Source organism: Pelodiscus sinensis, chromosome 2 (assembly GCF_049634645.1).
Source record: "Pelodiscus sinensis isolate JC-2024 chromosome 2, ASM4963464v1, whole genome shotgun sequence".
NCBI lineage: Eukaryota > Metazoa > Chordata > Testudines > Trionychidae > Pelodiscus > Pelodiscus sinensis.
The window spans coordinates 214,996,003-215,013,246 of record NC_134712.1 but is presented as its reverse complement, the minus strand read 5'-3'; the positions used below and the strand labels follow the sequence as shown (position 1 = coordinate 215,013,246).

The 17,244-nt window shown below is 39.7% G+C and overlaps 1 protein-coding gene across 3 annotated transcripts in view; it reads left to right on the top strand.

Annotated features, from left to right (window-relative positions):
- The window catches only part of CDK14 (cyclin dependent kinase 14), a 527,195-nt gene that overhangs the window by 136,449 nt on the left and 373,502 nt on the right, over window positions 1-17,244 (top strand). For all 3 annotated transcript variants that reach the window (XM_075922396.1, XM_014569231.2, XM_075922397.1), the window contains one exon: window positions 10,925-11,170. In XM_075922396.1, coding sequence (XP_075778511.1) covers window positions 10,925-11,170 — 246 coding nt within the window. The remainder of the gene's footprint in view (window positions 1-10,924; window positions 11,171-17,244) is intronic.

Below are 17,244 nucleotides of genomic sequence, written 5' to 3'. Positions count from 1 at the left end.
AGCATAGCTTCTCCAGTACCAGATGCTGTGTATTTAATGTCTATTCCTTTTAACCGTTTCATGATCGTAAGGGAGGCTTGGAGGAGAGAATATAAAATCTTTAAACTCTGAAAGATTTATAATGAAATTAATAATTTAACTGCTATAAAAGCATTAATAATGCATTAATGGAAGAAAGCTGTAGAAATCTGAATCATATTTGCACATGTAGTCATCTGTTGGAGCAGGAGGTTGAGTAGACAACACTTTTTTTGTTGAGAAAGTGATTAAAAATACACTTTAAAACATTCTTTATTTTTAAATGCTGTTCATATGGTTACAGACAAGAGTACAGACTGCAGATTCTAATGGGTCACTCAGCAATGTGGGATAGATGCTCTTCTTTGTTTTCTGTTACACATTTGCAATGCTATTGTATACGCAGCATGTACACTGAACTGGCTTAATTCCAGCTATTGAAACTACACATACTTTGAAATGACAGTGAACTTGAGGTACTGAGATCTACCTAATTTTAATAATGCTTAGTGCTTGCAAAGTTTGGCACATTTTCAAAGTGCTCTCCAAATGTCATTTAAACCTTGCACCAACTTTGAGAGAGATACAGTATTATCTAACTTTATAAATGAGGATTCAAAATTTGTCCAAGGCCACAAGGCAAAAAGGAACCAATAATTCCTGGCTCCCTGTCCTGTGCTTTGATTCACTGAACAGCACTAATGTTTAGACACTGCATTAGAAGAATAAATGTATGCATGAAACTTATCTTGATGGCTCAGCCAAAAAAACCCTGAAATCAAGGGCTAAACACCTGCTGTTAACAGTACATGTAAAATCTCCAAATGTTATATACATGTACATGAAAAGCTGTTATAATCCAATATCATTTAACAATACATTAATATCACTTAGAAAATTCCTGAAAATGACTGTTTCATAAAGGAGTTACTGAAATAATTATAAAAAAAAATCTGTGGGAAGTAATCACTAAAATTCAAAGAGGAGGCTAAGAAATCTACTGTGTCAGCAGCAATGTAGTGATTATGAGCAGGTTCCTTTCTCAACCTATTCTACAACTGCAGTTCATGCACTAATGTGAAACGTACTCACTTTCTAGAAGGCTGATTTTATTAAGAAAAAGAACAATAACACAAATATCAGCACAAAACTGGTTCCTCAGTTTGGCTGATCCCAGGATTCCTACTTCAGGACTACTCAGCTGACTCACTGCATACTCTTGCCCACAGAGGCCACATCCCATCTTCATTACTGATAAGTAGGATAATGAGCAACCTGTCTCCGTGATGCAGTGGAGCCCACTTAATTTTTTCCCCCACTAGAATCAGCACTTTCTTGGAGGACTATTTCAGGTGAAAATTGAGTATTAATGTATGAGCTTCCAGCTCAAAAGTTTTTGTATTTGTAGTCTTTATGGCAATGACATTGGATGTTAAAAGCAGCCTTTATTCCAAAAAGAGGCCATTCATTACAAGAGTAAGCTTTTCATGTGCAGATAGAACAAACCAAAAGTAGCTTCTTTGTCAGTTACATCTGTGAAGCATATGCATAGTAAAGATTATATGATTAGTCAGATCCCTACTGCAAGTCTTCAAAATTTGTCTTTGGTTGTGTGTTTAACAGGTTGCTGCACCCTACTACTATCATTTTATTTAAATAGCACCTAGAATAAGATTTATCACTGTAATGAGCAGCTTACCATATGAATGTCCAACTTACAGACAAGGGAGTGAAGAAAGGAAGCAGCACAAAATTGTTTATTAGTTTCAAAATCAGAATTCTCCTTCTCACCTCCCACCCGCCCCTCTCCTCTCCCCCCGTAGCGACCTCATGTACCCTTTTCTGATAGAAATTCTGTTTTCTTCCCTTTGGTTTTTCGTTAATGGTAATTTTTGTCTTACAAAGTTTTCCACCCAAGTTAATTCTATCCCATGTTTCCCTTCATCTCTTATCCATGCACTTGCTGAATACTTCCAGCCACCCATACCCATAATTTTTCTTATTTTAGTGCCAATAGTAAAATATCTGCTTTACCCTTCAAGTGTAATCAACCTCTGTCAAACAACCCGATAATTTTTCCTGTCCTTTCTCTCCACACGGTGTCCCCGACTTGTTTCCATGCCTTCCTCCGAACAGTTAGTCCCTTTTCTCCACAAACAATCCACGGAGGCAGCTGCTGTTGCCAACAGAGACTCCTGGGCAAGTGACTATGTCCTCTTTTGCTGCCTTCCAGGGGAGCTGGAGAATTGAGAGCTGCCTTCAAGAGTTGCTAATAGGACTACTTCTGTTTGTGACCATATGTAGCTGCAGTTTTGCTGGTCTTGCAAAAACGAGTGGCTTAAGATCTATTTGAACAAAACTGATTTACAGTCCTTCAGAAACTATCCTAAACTGTATTCTATCAGAAAAGGTCCAAATCCAGTACTTACACTAAAGTGCATTAATTATTTTATTTTGCCTTTAATACTGGTTTTGAAATTTGTTAGTGCTATCCTTCTACCTAGCTATAAAAATGCCTATTGTGAGGATCCTAGGGCAATTCTTCAATCCTTCAGGATCTATATGCCTGTCCATGATAGAAAGTATAGCTCCTTGCCATTGTTCAAGCCCTGCTCATCACAATACATCTCAGTGCTTGTGACAGAGCTATTAACAAACCTCAAAGGAAGAAGCATAGGCTCCCTGGGCAAAAGCAGTTGGAATCTCAACCAACATCCTCGGAGTCCTCCACCTCAAAGTGAGTTTTGACTGGCTGGTTAAGGAGCCCACAGAACATTCTTCCTGCCATCTCATGCTGAAAAACCCTACCCATCCCTTAGTCTTACCTTTTCTGCAGCACCCAAAAATCAATAAACTTCCAATAGAAGGGATATCATCTAGGATGGATACGTCATCCATGTCTTCTGCTTCCCCATCCCTCTTGCAGGTCACTTCTCATGAGAGTCCATTATGCTAGGTAGTTAACCATCTTTGTGGTATAGACGCCATAGTGCCTATGCCTGTGCATATAAGAGGCAAAGGCTTCTACTCTTGCTACTTCCTAATGCCAAAGAAAAAGGGAGGCTGGAAACCCATACTGGACCAGCGTATCAAGGCATAGAAGTTCCAAGATGGCCACCCTCTAATGATGATTCCAGAGAAAGGAAATTTGGTTTTCATCCCACAACCTCTCAGGCATGTATTTCTACATTTGTTACCTCAGATTCATGCTAGGCCAAGACCATTACTTATACAAATACTCCTTTTTGGCCTCTTGTTGCGTCCCCCTTTTTATCCCTCCATGGTATTCTCCAATGTCCTCTTGGGCAGTGGTGGATCAGATACACTCTAAGGGTTTATCCTTACCTTGATGATTGCCTTCTCAGGGCAAGTTCTTTTGCCGAAGCTCAGCAAGTTACCCAGACTGCTGAATCCCTTCCAGAATCTGGGCCTACAAATCAATGTGCAAAAGTCAACAATAATATTACAAAGACTAGAATTCACAGGAGCTGACCTTGACTCCATCTGTTGAAGGCACTCTTCCATCACAGATTCCTTAGCCTCCCCATGCTGTTAGACAGTACGGTCCAGCCTACATATTTCAACCAGACACTGCTTCCAACCTCCTGTGTCATATGGTCCAGGGCACATCAGTGATGCCTTCCTACACAAGAGATGTCTGCAAGCTTGGTTCAGTTTGATTTACGGGCCAAACAGACATAATAAATTATTGATGCCCACCAAGGTCAAGTAATCTTTTAACTAGTAGAAAGACCTAGTGAATCTATGTCTGGAAATCCCATTTGTTTGGCCTCCCCCATCATTACTCCATTACCATTGCATTCAGAGCCAGATTAAGGGTGGAAGGTAGCTGGGCAGCTGCCCGGAGCGCCAACCTGTGGGGGGCGCCTGATGGAAGTGGTAAGGGGTGCCGTGTGCCTGGGGGCGTGGCTGCGCATGCGCCGTGTGCCTGCTGCCCGGGGTGCAACTATGACTCTGTCTGGCACTGATTGCATCCCTCATAGCTGAGATGGTAAGGCTGCTGATTTGTTAAAATCTTTCTGGAATGAATTTAAAAGGTTAGCATCTAATAGAATCCGTTCAAATTCATCCATAAGAATTCTATGGTAAACCTGGAGACCTTTAGTCTTATTACTTAGACCATCCCAGTCAAAGTTTAAGTAGACCTCATGTCAGGATCAGGCCTGGGTCCTTCCTTTGTAACTTCCCAGCAAGTTGACGAGTCCCTTGTCCCAGTATGACCTCCCCCAAGGAAGAATAGGCAGTGTGTATTGTTGCTTTGAAGCTACTCTATTTCTAGTGGTGTACCCAGGTAAGCTAGCTGCATTTATTCACATAAGACAATTAGCCGATAATCATTATAGCAGAGATAATTAAGTTGAAGACAATATAGTTATTAGTTTCCCATAGTATCTTACTTCTTTGATCTTAAGTTTAGCTGTCAGTCCTCAGTCATAATGGAAAACAATTAAGACATGCATAGTTGTTAAACTTCTAACAAGAAATAGATAACATGGACAAATACACTTAGAATCTACCCTTGATCTCCAGCTACAAATAAATGGGTTGATTGCTGTGTAGTACATCTCTTTGAAATTCCCATACAAGTAGATTGTCCTGATTACATTTCAATGCCTTTTGTTAAGTTGTTATGGGTCATACCAAAACAGACCAGTCTGTCAGTTTCATACTCATGCATGTAGATACTCTTGTAACAATGGAATGCATCTCCTTTACCAAGAACATAGATAGATAAATTATCAAAGGGACATTCAGAACCATGATGGTATTAACTGACTCCACGGATTTTAAGTGTATTAAAATAGTCCTAGATATGGAGCTAGTTGTTGAGTGAGCATTGTAGGCTGGATCCTCATTCTTTCTAAGCACTCAGTCCTCTACGGTGCTGAGTGCTTACGCATGTATTTACTTTTAAACTCATATATGATTCTGTTGACTTCAGTTGGATTTTTCACATGCTTAAAATTTAAGCACATGTCTAAGCACTTTGCTGAAAGACATCCAGTTTAGGGATGTGAATGACTAGTTGACTATCGAGTAGGCAAAAGCTTATTGAATAGTTGACACATTAATTGACTAGTCACTTCCCGCCCCCCCTTGCTACCTCTATCAAGAAAGGCAGCAAAGGGATGGGAAGAAGATGGGGTGCTTCAAAGTGGCAGTGCTGGAGACCCCAGACTCCATGCGGCACTGCAGTTTTGAAATGCCATATGGAGCCTGATGCTGGGCTACCTGTGGTGTTTAAAGCAGCAGTGCCACATAGAGCCTGGGGCAGCTTGAGTCTCCCCGGCTCCATGTGGTGCTGCTGCTTTGAAATGCCGCAGGGAACATGGAGCCAGCAAGGGACTGTTTGAGTCCCGCTGGCCCTGTGCTCCCCCACAGTGCTTTTGCCTTTGAAGTGTAGCAACAGCCCTGGGGCTGTTGCTGTACTTCAAAGGCGGAGGCGCCCTTATCGGCTAATCGACTAGTCGATGCAAATTTCATCAACTATTTGATTAGCCAATTAATCTAAATTTAACATCCCTAATCCAGATGCTGAGCACCTTCAAGGGTTAAGTTCTGAGTGGCATTTGCAGTATTTCAGCCTGTGGTAATCCCAAAGAGGTGGAAAGCTGGTTCCACACAAAAGCATAGTGTGTCCCATGCTTTGGCATGTGAAGAGATGTGTCCAGAATGAGTGTTCCAGGTACATTTGTGGGTGAAACAGCGAATTTGCAGGTCTGTAGAAACTTCCTAACTTCAGCTAGGACGGTTCTAACACTCCTCTAATTTTTGCAGGGTTGGGGGGTGGGGCATGACCGAGCTAGTCCCAGAAATAAGACAGAAGGGTGCTGAACAGCCGTGTTTGGGGGGCCCTGTTTTCATCCCCCCAGTCTTCTGGGTACTATTGTTGCACCTTAATATTCAGTTCAATATGTTTCTACAACATGGGTCAGCAAGTGTGCAAATCAGAGGGCTTAATCTGTTAGCTCTAAAATCTGGTGGACATTCAATATAATTGTCCATTTTTAAGCCCTTTTTTTTTCCTGACAGCCTGGCTCTGACTATAGTAATTCTTTAAATTTTATTGGAAAAAATAACAAATTTGGATACTAAAAGTATCATGAAGTTACTTTTTTAGTTTGTTTTAAATCTATGAAATATACTGAGTTTAAATGGGTGAATATTTTATTTCACTATGGAAATCTGCTCTCCTCCACTTTTTTTAAAAAGTAAAGAAAAATATGCCCATGCAGACAGGGTCTGGAGCAAGACTGATTCCTTTGCTAAGGATTTCAGGTTGCAGACCAGTCTTTTGCCCATCACTCTCTTCTCCCCTCTTTCTTTGGTTCTCTACTGTACAAATCTCTCAATAGAGAGCTGAAAGCAGGGAGAAGTGCCTGGCTGAGGAATGTACATCTTCTGATTCTTTTAATCCTTTTTTTCCACTTGTTTACCTTTTGGATGAATAAGCAATAAGGGCATGTCTACACAGCGGGGCAAAAGTCGAATTCAGATACGCAACTTCGGCTACGTCAATTGTGCAGCTGAAGTAAGAGAGCTTATTTTTGCTTTTGGCACTATCTACACAGCAGGAAGTCGAAGGAAGGGCACTCTTCCTTTGTCTTCCTGTACTCATAAAATGAAGGTACAGGAGTCGGAGTAAGAAGTCCTCCATCTTGACATTATTTTGAAATAATGGCTTGTTGCGTAGACGTTCATTTTGTTATTTCTAAATAATGCTGTTTTGTAGACGTATCCTAGGAGAGGTTTGGGAGCATTGTTTTGAATTACTTTAATCAGCTGCTGGCTACATGTCATCATTGGAAGTTTCCAGCAGGGGCCATCCCTCGTGGGACCTGCCAAAGGAGCTGCAATTAGCAGACAGGGAGACTGCCACACAGATTCAGTATAAGTATGATTGAAGGGATGAGAAGAGAGGTAAAGGGAGACAGTCCTGTAACCCCGTGTGGGCACTCACCCTAGCCTTGTTAAAGGCAACTAAATGGAAGAAATATTTTTTTAAAGTTGACACACAGTTGACTTACTGCTTGTATTTCAGTGATAAATTGAAGCAAAATATAACCATTCTGCTAATGCATTAGTCTGAATGCCGATTGTGTATTTAACAGTTTAATGCCTTACTAAGTACAGTTTGTAAGATCAAAATTTCTTAAGCTTTTTCATAGTGAGAACCACACTTAATACGACAAGAAGTCTTGTGGCACCTTATAGACTAACAGATTTATGAGAGCATAAGCTTTCGTGGGCAAAGACCCACTTTGTCAGATGCATCTGATCACACAGGAAATCTGTAACTGAGCTGAAACTGAGCCCTTATCTTCTAAGACCCCAGTTTGATATCTTAAATACAAGATCATAATTTTTCTGTAATGCAAATAAGCTCTTGGAAGTAAGGCAGAGACCACCACTGAAGGTCTGTTGACCTCAATCTGAGACTCTCTGAGTTGGATTACTTGGTCCAAAACCAAAGCATGTATTTGTGCCTGCTTTTTGAGCAACCAAAAATATAAGAAATATATAAAGAAATGAAACAAGTATTTCTTAATGCTATGTAAGAAAAAGACTACTACTATTTTCAAATCTGACTTTTGAGTTTGTCTCTCACTGTAGTGTGGTACAGTACCAGACATCATCTGCTTGCCTCTTAGATAAAATGAAGGCTTTTTCCACTGCAGGTGACACCTCTCCCAAAACAGTACATAATGCCATACAGAGATCTCATGTAGGCAATTGCTCAGTACAGACATTTCAAAATTTAGACTTTGAAAAGGGTAGATTTTAGTCCTAAATTGGCTTTTTCTGTCAGGAGATAGGGAAGAATGTATGTGTGTTGCTTGGTAGAAAGCATCCCTTTTTAGATTTCCATGAAGAAAACAGTTCAAGAAGAAGACCCACACCCTTTGGAAAATGAAGTATTCTGGCATATGAAAAGTTAGGAATAGAAAGTTCTCTGGGTCCCTCAAATGCTCTCAGATTTCAGAAAACTTCAGTATCCTGTAGCCAATAGTCACTTGATAGGCATGAATAACACTTATTAGTTAATTATATGTGCACAGAAAGGAGAAAATATACCTACTGTAATTAAATTTTCTAGATAAATATATTTGAAGAGTCTAGATGTTTGACAGAACTAGTGAGTGATGTACTCTGTTCAGCGTCTGAGTCCAAGGTTCTTCTACTGGAAAGGGGCACCTTTGAAAGAGATATTTGCTCTGAATTTCCATTCATTTCCTAAGCTGCAAATCCTTTAAGAAGGGGGCCACTTGGAGAAAATTTTGACGTTGGGTTTTGTAACATGGATATACTGCATAGACCACCAGATGGTAATCTCACTGGGTAAATTTTAACCTAGTCCAGATTCAAATTAGTGACCTAGAGATGGAGTGTCCCCTGAGACATCCAATTTGAAACTATTACCATTACTGCTTGACACACAATCGATGGCAGCAGATGTGCTGCCAGTGTATTTTCTGTAGGTAATATGTTTTTAACCCACATTAGAGCATGACACTGGGCAGTGGTTTCTTCAATGTAACATGCAAGCATAACTCCATGTAAGGCAGATGCTGTAATCACTGCATCATTACTTGCGTGATACTTGCTGAATTGTAAATATTTAAGTTGAATTGCTGATAGTGGATCTTTAACAATTTCATTCAGACACTGATATTTTAGAAGCTTTATTTTGTATTAATTAGTTTGTATTATCCCTTAGAAGCTGGGACTTTTTTCCCTTTATTGATTTTTATTTTTCTCCACATGGAGAAAGCAGGAATGGCATCAAAATTTAACATTTTTTATCTCAGCTTCAACTTGTGCATTCATTGTGTCAAATATCTTGGTCTGTGCACCAGCATCACTGATTTTGGTATGTGTCAAGAAAGAACAATGTTAGCTGGGGTGTGTGTGCGGTGGGCGGGGGGCACTGGCATGGTGGTAGGGGGAACAGAAATGCATTTTCAAAGGGATGGACACTTAACTTCTAAACAAACTAATGTATTAAGTGTTGAGGTAGTAACAATATACCAAAGTAGCTATTAAGACAAATCCTGGCCATAAATTTGTATGTAGCTTACGATGAATAGACACTGCTCCTATTCTTCAGTACCAGCAACAAGTTTTCAAAATGATCAAGTTTTAGTCTATTGTCTTTTTAAGTAAGAAATAAAATGTGGACTCTTGTAATCCCTATATTGGAATATCTATCATGTATCTTTAATTAGAGTTAAACCTGTCTCTGCTGGACAGTGTACCTAATATTTAATTATGAAGGCAGTCGTTTGAACCAGTGTTTGTTCTTGGTGATTATGGAGAAATGTTGTGATCTTCAAGGATATGATTTTTTTTGTTCTTTATTGTATCCTCTATTTTGGCATGAAGGCATTACTGTCAGTGAACAATCGAAGTAAATTGGATTTCAAGCAACCAAAGCATAAAGGGAACTGTGAAGAATGATTTGCCATTGGAAAATGTTTACTTGCATTGATAGCAGAGTTACAACTATGAGGGAGGCACCTCTCTCAACCATATCTAAAGCAGATGTTTGGTTTGATGCCCAATTTGTCATGCATCAGCAAGTTTTCAAAGTACCACCAGTAAGACTGCTGCAAGCACTTGCTTAACTGTGCATGTCTATAGTCCCATTGATACTAAATCAGTATTGCCATCCCAAACATTTAAAACATTTCACAAGATATTTCAAAAATACGTTTTGGTTTATTTTTCTGAGCTTTTGGGTTTTTAAGCTTTTAAAGTGTACTAGGATTCCATTTTCAAGATTTTATTTGCAACCGGAAGGGGTAGAAAATTGCCCTTTAAAAAAACAGCTGTGTTATGTATTTACATGAGTATAGGGTTGCCAGGTGTCCGGTTTTGAACCGGACAGTACAGTATTTGAGCTTTCTGTTCAGGAAACAAATTGAGAAAATATAAATTAGAAAATAGAAATGCCCAGTATTTTCTAAATAAGATGTAATGTAGATTGTGATGTAATATCAAGTGTGTCTGGCATTTTTGTTGAAACCATTTGGACACCCTACATGAGTACGAGAACTGGGCTTTGAGGAAAACCACAACATTTTGGGAGACTTGTTGTAAAATCATGAGAGTTGGCAACCTGGAATCACAGTAGTGCTCCAGGAGTGGGTAAAAAGATATGAATTTGCCTAAATATTTGCGGGATCTGGGCCTCCAGTCACAAACATAGGTAAAATAGTTCAACCCTGTGGCAAGAACAAATGAGAACTGTGATCTTTGTGCTTTAGCATGTCATCAAGCTGCGATTTCTCGTGTTTCAGTACTTGGGTATTGATTTACTAATTTGATTTTTCTGAGGCATATGGTGCTTATGATGACACTGCAGAGGCATTACTTTTAAAAATAAAACAATTATATACTGGTTTTGAATCTTTGTAGTACAGCATAAAAGTATGTATGTAAACTGGTATAATTTATTTAGGTTTGCTCTCATCCAGTTTTAAACAAACGGAAATTGATAGTGTTTGCAGGTATCAATGACTGCATTGTAGGATGAAGTGGATTGGCACTATTACAAAGAATAGTTTGCAGAATTTTAGATAAAATAAACTTTTTGAGATATTTATTCTGAATTTGTCATTTTATCATTCTACAAACCATATGTTACTTCCTCCTTCTTGTCCATCCCACCTTTTTCTGTACCATTTAAGTAGTACAAATACGTGCCTGTGTATTGGATACACTTATTTGTGTATCTGCCTGTGTGTTCGTGCATGCATGTGTGTGTAAAACTGCACATTTTATAAAACTTCAGTTTTTAAATTGTTTTTTACAGTTTAAATTGAATCTCTTCTAATTGCAGGCGTATAATTACATTCAGTGCATGTAATTTGTTTTCTTTCAGATATGTGTCACAAAGATGTCTACACGGAACTGCCAGGGAATGGACTCAGTGATCAAACCCCTAGATACAATTCCCGAGGACAAAAAAGTCAGAGTTCAGAGGACACAGAGCAGTTTTGATCCATTTGAGAAACCAACTAGTCAAGTGAAGAGGGTCCATTCAGAGAATAATGCTTGCATTAACTTCAAAACTTCATCAGCAGGGAAAGAATCTCCTAAAGTCAGACGACATTCTAGTCCTAGCTCTGTAAGTACATAAGGCTATATTATCCATGTGGTTACCAGTTTCTACACCAGATGCATAAATATGTTCTTTTGTTGTGTAAATGAATTTCAACACTTCTGAAAGTGTTCTTCTTAGATTAAAATTAATATATTTATTAAAAATGCCCTTTACTTTTGCTGTTAAAATCTAATTTATATTTCACTGTTATGCTATGTTTAATCTGACATTTCTCTCAGCTCTTGGGCAGTTAGTTTCACTCATTTATGGACAGTGTCTAATCAATTGCATTTTTAGGGTCTCAACTTCAAATATAATACTAGAAAAGTTATTTTCTGTGGAACTTCATACAGCCTCCAGAAGCAGTGTAGAAACGTATTTTGATCTTGGGTTTTATAAAGTTGTATTTCTCTTGAACAAGAATCTTGGACCAATTTTGCTGTTATTTCTGCTTTTGTAAAATCCTTTTATTTAAAACGGAATATAAGTGAAATTAAGTTTACAGTTTTCTGACACAGCCATACTGCATGTGGAAAAATGAAAGGACATTTATCAATACAGTATCATGTTTGTTTTCTCTGGCTAGTCTAATATTTTGAAAGTAGGTAGATAAATAAAATGTCATGTCTTTCATGAATAGTGCCCGAATAGATGTCCCACAAGAGACCTTAGCGAATTATTGAATGATTCTATCTTTTTACTGTAGCAGAATAAATCCATAAAAGTGTGACCTTTGAGATAATGATTACAGATTCAAGGAGAATGCAAAGAACCCTTCAAAAGTTAGTTGGCATGAAAGTGATTTTAAAGGTTGATTCTTTTCTCCTGTGCCTTCTGGATCAGAAAGAATTTTGAGAACATTCTGTTTCAATGAAGAAATGTCAAAATTCTTTTTTCTAGAGCTGAGCTTTGTTTAACCCATGTGAATTTAACCGATAAGAATTCGTCGTGAGGGGACTGTACTTTGTGGGAAAGGTTACATTTTAAAAAGAACTTTCAAGAGCAAAAATATTTTTGCTTTCCCAACTTGGTGTCATGTTATATAGCCTCTGTCACAGAAGTCTCCTGCATGTTCCAAATCAATCCATAACAAGGAGTTCTTCTTAGTGTCTGCTTATTGGCAATAATTGCTATCGCTATCGCATTGTTTAATGTTTTTAGCATAGAATGGAGCTACATAGTTATTCTTTACCCTTTTTGTAAATGTACAGTTTCTTTTTCTTGTAGGAGTCAGTTGAGGCTTTTTACATACTCTAATCAGAACTATGTAAAATAAAAGGTGGGTTTATTTGTACACAGTAGCATTGTTATTAAAGGATATTCAGGGGACACAAAACCAATATCAAGAGGCAAAGTTTAAGGTAATTATAACTGAAGGCCCTACCATTCCTGATTTGAACGCAATGGCATAATTCTTCTCTGGGAGCAGTACTGGGCCTTAAAACACTTCAGGATTAAATGAACTTTCTTCGCACTGTTTCTACATGGAAAAAAAAAAATTGTGTATATATATGTGTGTGTGTGTGTGTGTGTGTGTGTGTGTGTGTGTGTGTGTGTGTGTGTGTGAGTGAGAGAGATATTGATATTGATATTGATATTGATTTGACCCTTTTAATCTCTACCCTAGACTCACCATCTCTCTTCATAACTTCCTTGGTGTAAATGTCATTTGGCTCTTCTGAAGGATTTATGGACCCCCAGTTTCTCTCATATTCACAGAAATGAAAGATAAACTACACATTATCATCGTGCTCTTCTATCTCTCTGCTGCCGGATTGTTTCCTAAAATATATACTGGTATTCTGTGTATTGTTCTGCTAGTTTCAAAATTTGCTAGCAATGGGACTTCCTTAGGAGAGTTTCTAGTCTAATTTTATTCCTAGGAAGCTTTCATAGAATCATTGAATCCCAGGGTTGGAAGAGACCTCAGGAGAAAACTGAATCCAACATCCTGTCCAAAGCAGGACCAGTCCCAACTAAATCAACCCAGCCAGGGCTTTTTCAAGTCGGGACTTAAAAACCTCTAAGGACAGAGATTCCATCACCTCCCTAGGGTAACCCATTCCAGTCGTTCACCACCCTCCTAGTGAAATAGTTTTTCCCACTATCCAACCTAGACCTCCCCCACTGTAACTTGAGACCATTGCTCCTTGTTCTGCCATCCATCACAACTGAGTAGAGCCTCTCTCCATCCTGTTTGGAACCTCCCTTCAAGATATTGAAAGCTGCTATCAAATCCCCTCCCTCACTCTTGTGCAGGCTAAACAAGCCCAAATCCCTCAGCCTCTCCTTGTAGGTAACATGCTCCAGCCCCTAATCATTTTGATTGCCCTCCACTGGACCCTCTCTGATGCGTCCATATCCTTCCTGTAGTGGGGGACCCAGAACTGGACACAGTACTCCAGATGTGGTCTCACCAGTGCCAAATGAAGCAGAATAATAATTTCTCTAGATCTGCTGGTAATGCTCCGCCAAATAAACCCTAATATGCCATTAGCTTTCTTGGCTACAAGGGCACACTGTTAACTTATATCCAGCCTCTCATCCACTGTTATCCCCAGGTCCTTTTCTGTTGAACTGCTGCTTAGCCATTCTGTCCCCAGCCTGTAGCAGTGCTTAGGATTCTTCCATCCCAAGTGCAGGACTCTCACTTTTCCTCGTTGAACCTCATCAGATTTATTTTGGCCCAGTGCTCTAATTTGTCTAAGTCACTCTGGACCCTATCCCTACCCTCCAACATATCTACCTCTTCCCCCTGGCTTAGTGTCATCTGCAAACTTGCTAAGGGTTCAATCCATCCCCTCATCCAGGTCATTAAGATGTTGAACAAAACCAGCCCTAGAACTGATCTTTGGAGCGCACTGCTTGAAACCAACCGCCAACCAGACAGAGCTGTTGATCACTACCCGACAATCTAGCTAGTTTTATATCCACCTTACAGTCCATTTATCCAGTCCATACTTCCTTAAGTTGCTGGCAAGAATATTGTGGACGATCGTATCAAAAGCTTTGCTAAAGTCAAGGTATATCACATCCACTGACTTCCCCATGTCAAGAGAGCCAGTTATCTTATCATAAAAGCAATCGGGTTGATCAGGCATGACTTGCCCTTGGTGAATCCATGTTGACTATTCCTGATCACTTTCTCCTCTTGCAAGTGTCTCAAAATGGATTCCTTGAGGATCCCCTCCATGATTTTTCCAGGGACTGAGGTGAGGCTGACTGGTCTATAGTTTCCTGGATTGTCCTTCTTTGCTTTTTTTTTTTTTTTTTTTTTTTTTTTTAAAGATGGGCATTATATTTGCCTTTTTCCTTTGCCTAATATAAATCTAAATTTTCTGTTTTCACATTGCTTCTCTCACATTACATGTCTTGTAACTATCTAAATAATGCCTGTTTGTACTGAGTGTTTACTGCCTTCAGATATTTGTGGCTTTCTACCATATACAGGCCATCCTCACTATAAGTCCAAGATACTTAAGTTCCAAAAACTTGGACTTATGGCAAGAAAAACTTAAAGCGAGGAATTTTTTACATCCATTTGCACAAATTGGGCGCTTTTGCATGACTTAAGAGCAGGGAATAGGAGGACTTATAACTCATCAATTCATACAGGCATCTACAACATTCGAGTGGAACAGATGTATAGCGGGAATGCTCTGTTCTCACTATATTAGTTGTCTAAACTTGCGGGATATTATCTTTTTCAAGTATATCAAAGTTGTCTTCTCTCCTATTACATTGGAAATTTGCATTTAATTTGTTTGCCACATAAATTTTAAATATATTTCAGAATTATTGGTTTTCAGGTATTTCCTGCCTACTAAATTTGTTTGACTCATGTTTCTGCAACTATATTAAATGGCATTTTTCTAAGTTTCAGGTCATCTTGTCTAGATCCCTTTGTATTATTTCCACATGCATTTTGCCCCAACTGAGAGTAGTAGGTTTTTGTTTTCCAAGTACTCTGATATGATGTTTATGAATATTTACTTTGACAGGCTTGCAGGCTTGTATTTCCTACTTGTTCAAACTTTTGTTCTTTATTTTCTTGCTAAAGACACACAGAAAAGAAATTCCATTTTTTAAAAAGATGTTAAAGCTTAGTAACCCCACTGTATTGGTTTTACACATTTCCATTTATTAATGGCACCACTTCTCTCTAGTAAGTCCTTCCCTTTCCCCAGTTTTTATTTAGAAAGTCCCTTTCCTTACCTTTCATTGTCTCCTCCCATTGCCTTTATTCCCACTTGCTAACAGCTAATTCTGCTTATTGTTATTTGGCTGCCCCCCCTCCATTTTTCTATTTTCATATTTTTGATCAGACCTTACATATTACACTGGTGGCTACTTGTTCTTTTTTCAGAAGACCTATAACATACTGTGACTTGAAAGACAGTCTTTCAAGTACCCCAATCCCAAACTGTTTAGGGCTGTATAGTGTCGCGAGAATCACAGGTCCGATGATGCATATCCAAGGGGGGAAGGACAGAACCAGGTGGACAGTTTTATCAAATACAAAATATTTATTTATGACAGTGGTGAATTTATAGTATTTATTCTAAGATTTTTAATAGACTGTGTTAATAATGAATTTACAGTATTTATTATATTTATTCTATGATTTCTAGTTAAACATGTCAGATATAAGGATGGGAATGGCAAGGGGAATAGTCTCTAATCTTAAAATATCCAGCTACACTAATTAAATAACAGTGATAACTACAAACTCTCTGTACTACCCAAAAACAACTACAACACTAAGCTTATACAACAAGGAAAAATCAAATCATACATACCAACTTACACAGCACACGGAACATTTCACAGATATCGGTTCGGTTGCGAAGGCCTTGGTTACGCCCGAGAGTCAGGGGAGGTGGCTGGTCGGTTGATCAGGCCGGCAGCGCTTTGAAGTATACGGGAAGGCACATGCACGGTGGTACGTGTGTTGCGAAGACCTCCTAGAGCGAACTGTGCGATGGGTATTTATCCCCAAATCTGCACATTGCTTTCCCGCGCTTGCATATTACCATATATAGCCCAATGGTCACCAAGTAGGGGGGGTCTGTGTCCCAGGGGCTGGGCCGAAACTGTGCAGGTTTCATGCGACCAGGTATGCTCCGCAGTTCTCACGCCAAGGTGACAGGTGGGAGAGTCTGAGGCTATTTTCCCCTTTTCACACCTTCCCTTTTTCTAAAGGCAATGGTATGCAGGAAGGGTGCGGCCGGTTTCTCTCGAGGAGTACTGCAGCCCACTATAGCAAGAGCGGCCTGGCCAAACTTTTTTACTGGGGGGCAGTTTCTTTTCTCTAACATATAGGTCATAACCAGGACCTTGAATTTTGCCTGGAAATCTGGAAGCCAGTGCAGCTGTGGGAGCACTGGCATAATGTGCGCTATATAGTGAGTATTATTTAGGACTTGAGCAGTCACATTCTGGACTGGTTGAAGTTTCCAAAGACTCTTGAAAGGCAGCCCCACACAGAACACATTGCAGTAGTCCAATCAGGATGCGACAAAACCGTGAATCACTATGGTCAGGTCATTCTTACTCAAGAATGGTCATAGCTGGTGGATTAGTCAAAGCTGCCCAAAAGCACTTGTGGCTACCAAGGAAACCTGATTCTCAAATGATAAAGGATCCAGGAGGACTCCCAAGCTGTGCGCTTGTTCCTTCAGGGGGCGTGCAACCCCGTCCAGAATAGGGATATTAATTTTCATTTAATCAGCTAATCGAGTAGTTGATGGAATTTCTGTTGACTACTTCATTAGTTGATAAGGGGAGGAAATTGCAGAGCAGCGGTGGGATTAGTTCCTGGCCTCCGGAGCTAACCCTGCTGCATATCGCCTATCGCCTTTCAAATGTAACAGCCGCCACAGGCTCTTACTACATGTAACAGGGGACCGTGTGCGAGCTGGGAATCAGCTGCCCCAGCTCATGCCTGATCCCAGATGATGTGCCTCTGCTTTAAAAGCATTTAAAAGGAGCGGTGAAGCCTGGTCCCCCTCTGCACCTCAGCTTCCACTGCCCCCCCCCCTCGTGGAGACAGTGCTGGGGGGCACCAGCTCCTGTTCTCCCCCTCGCCTCCCGTTGCT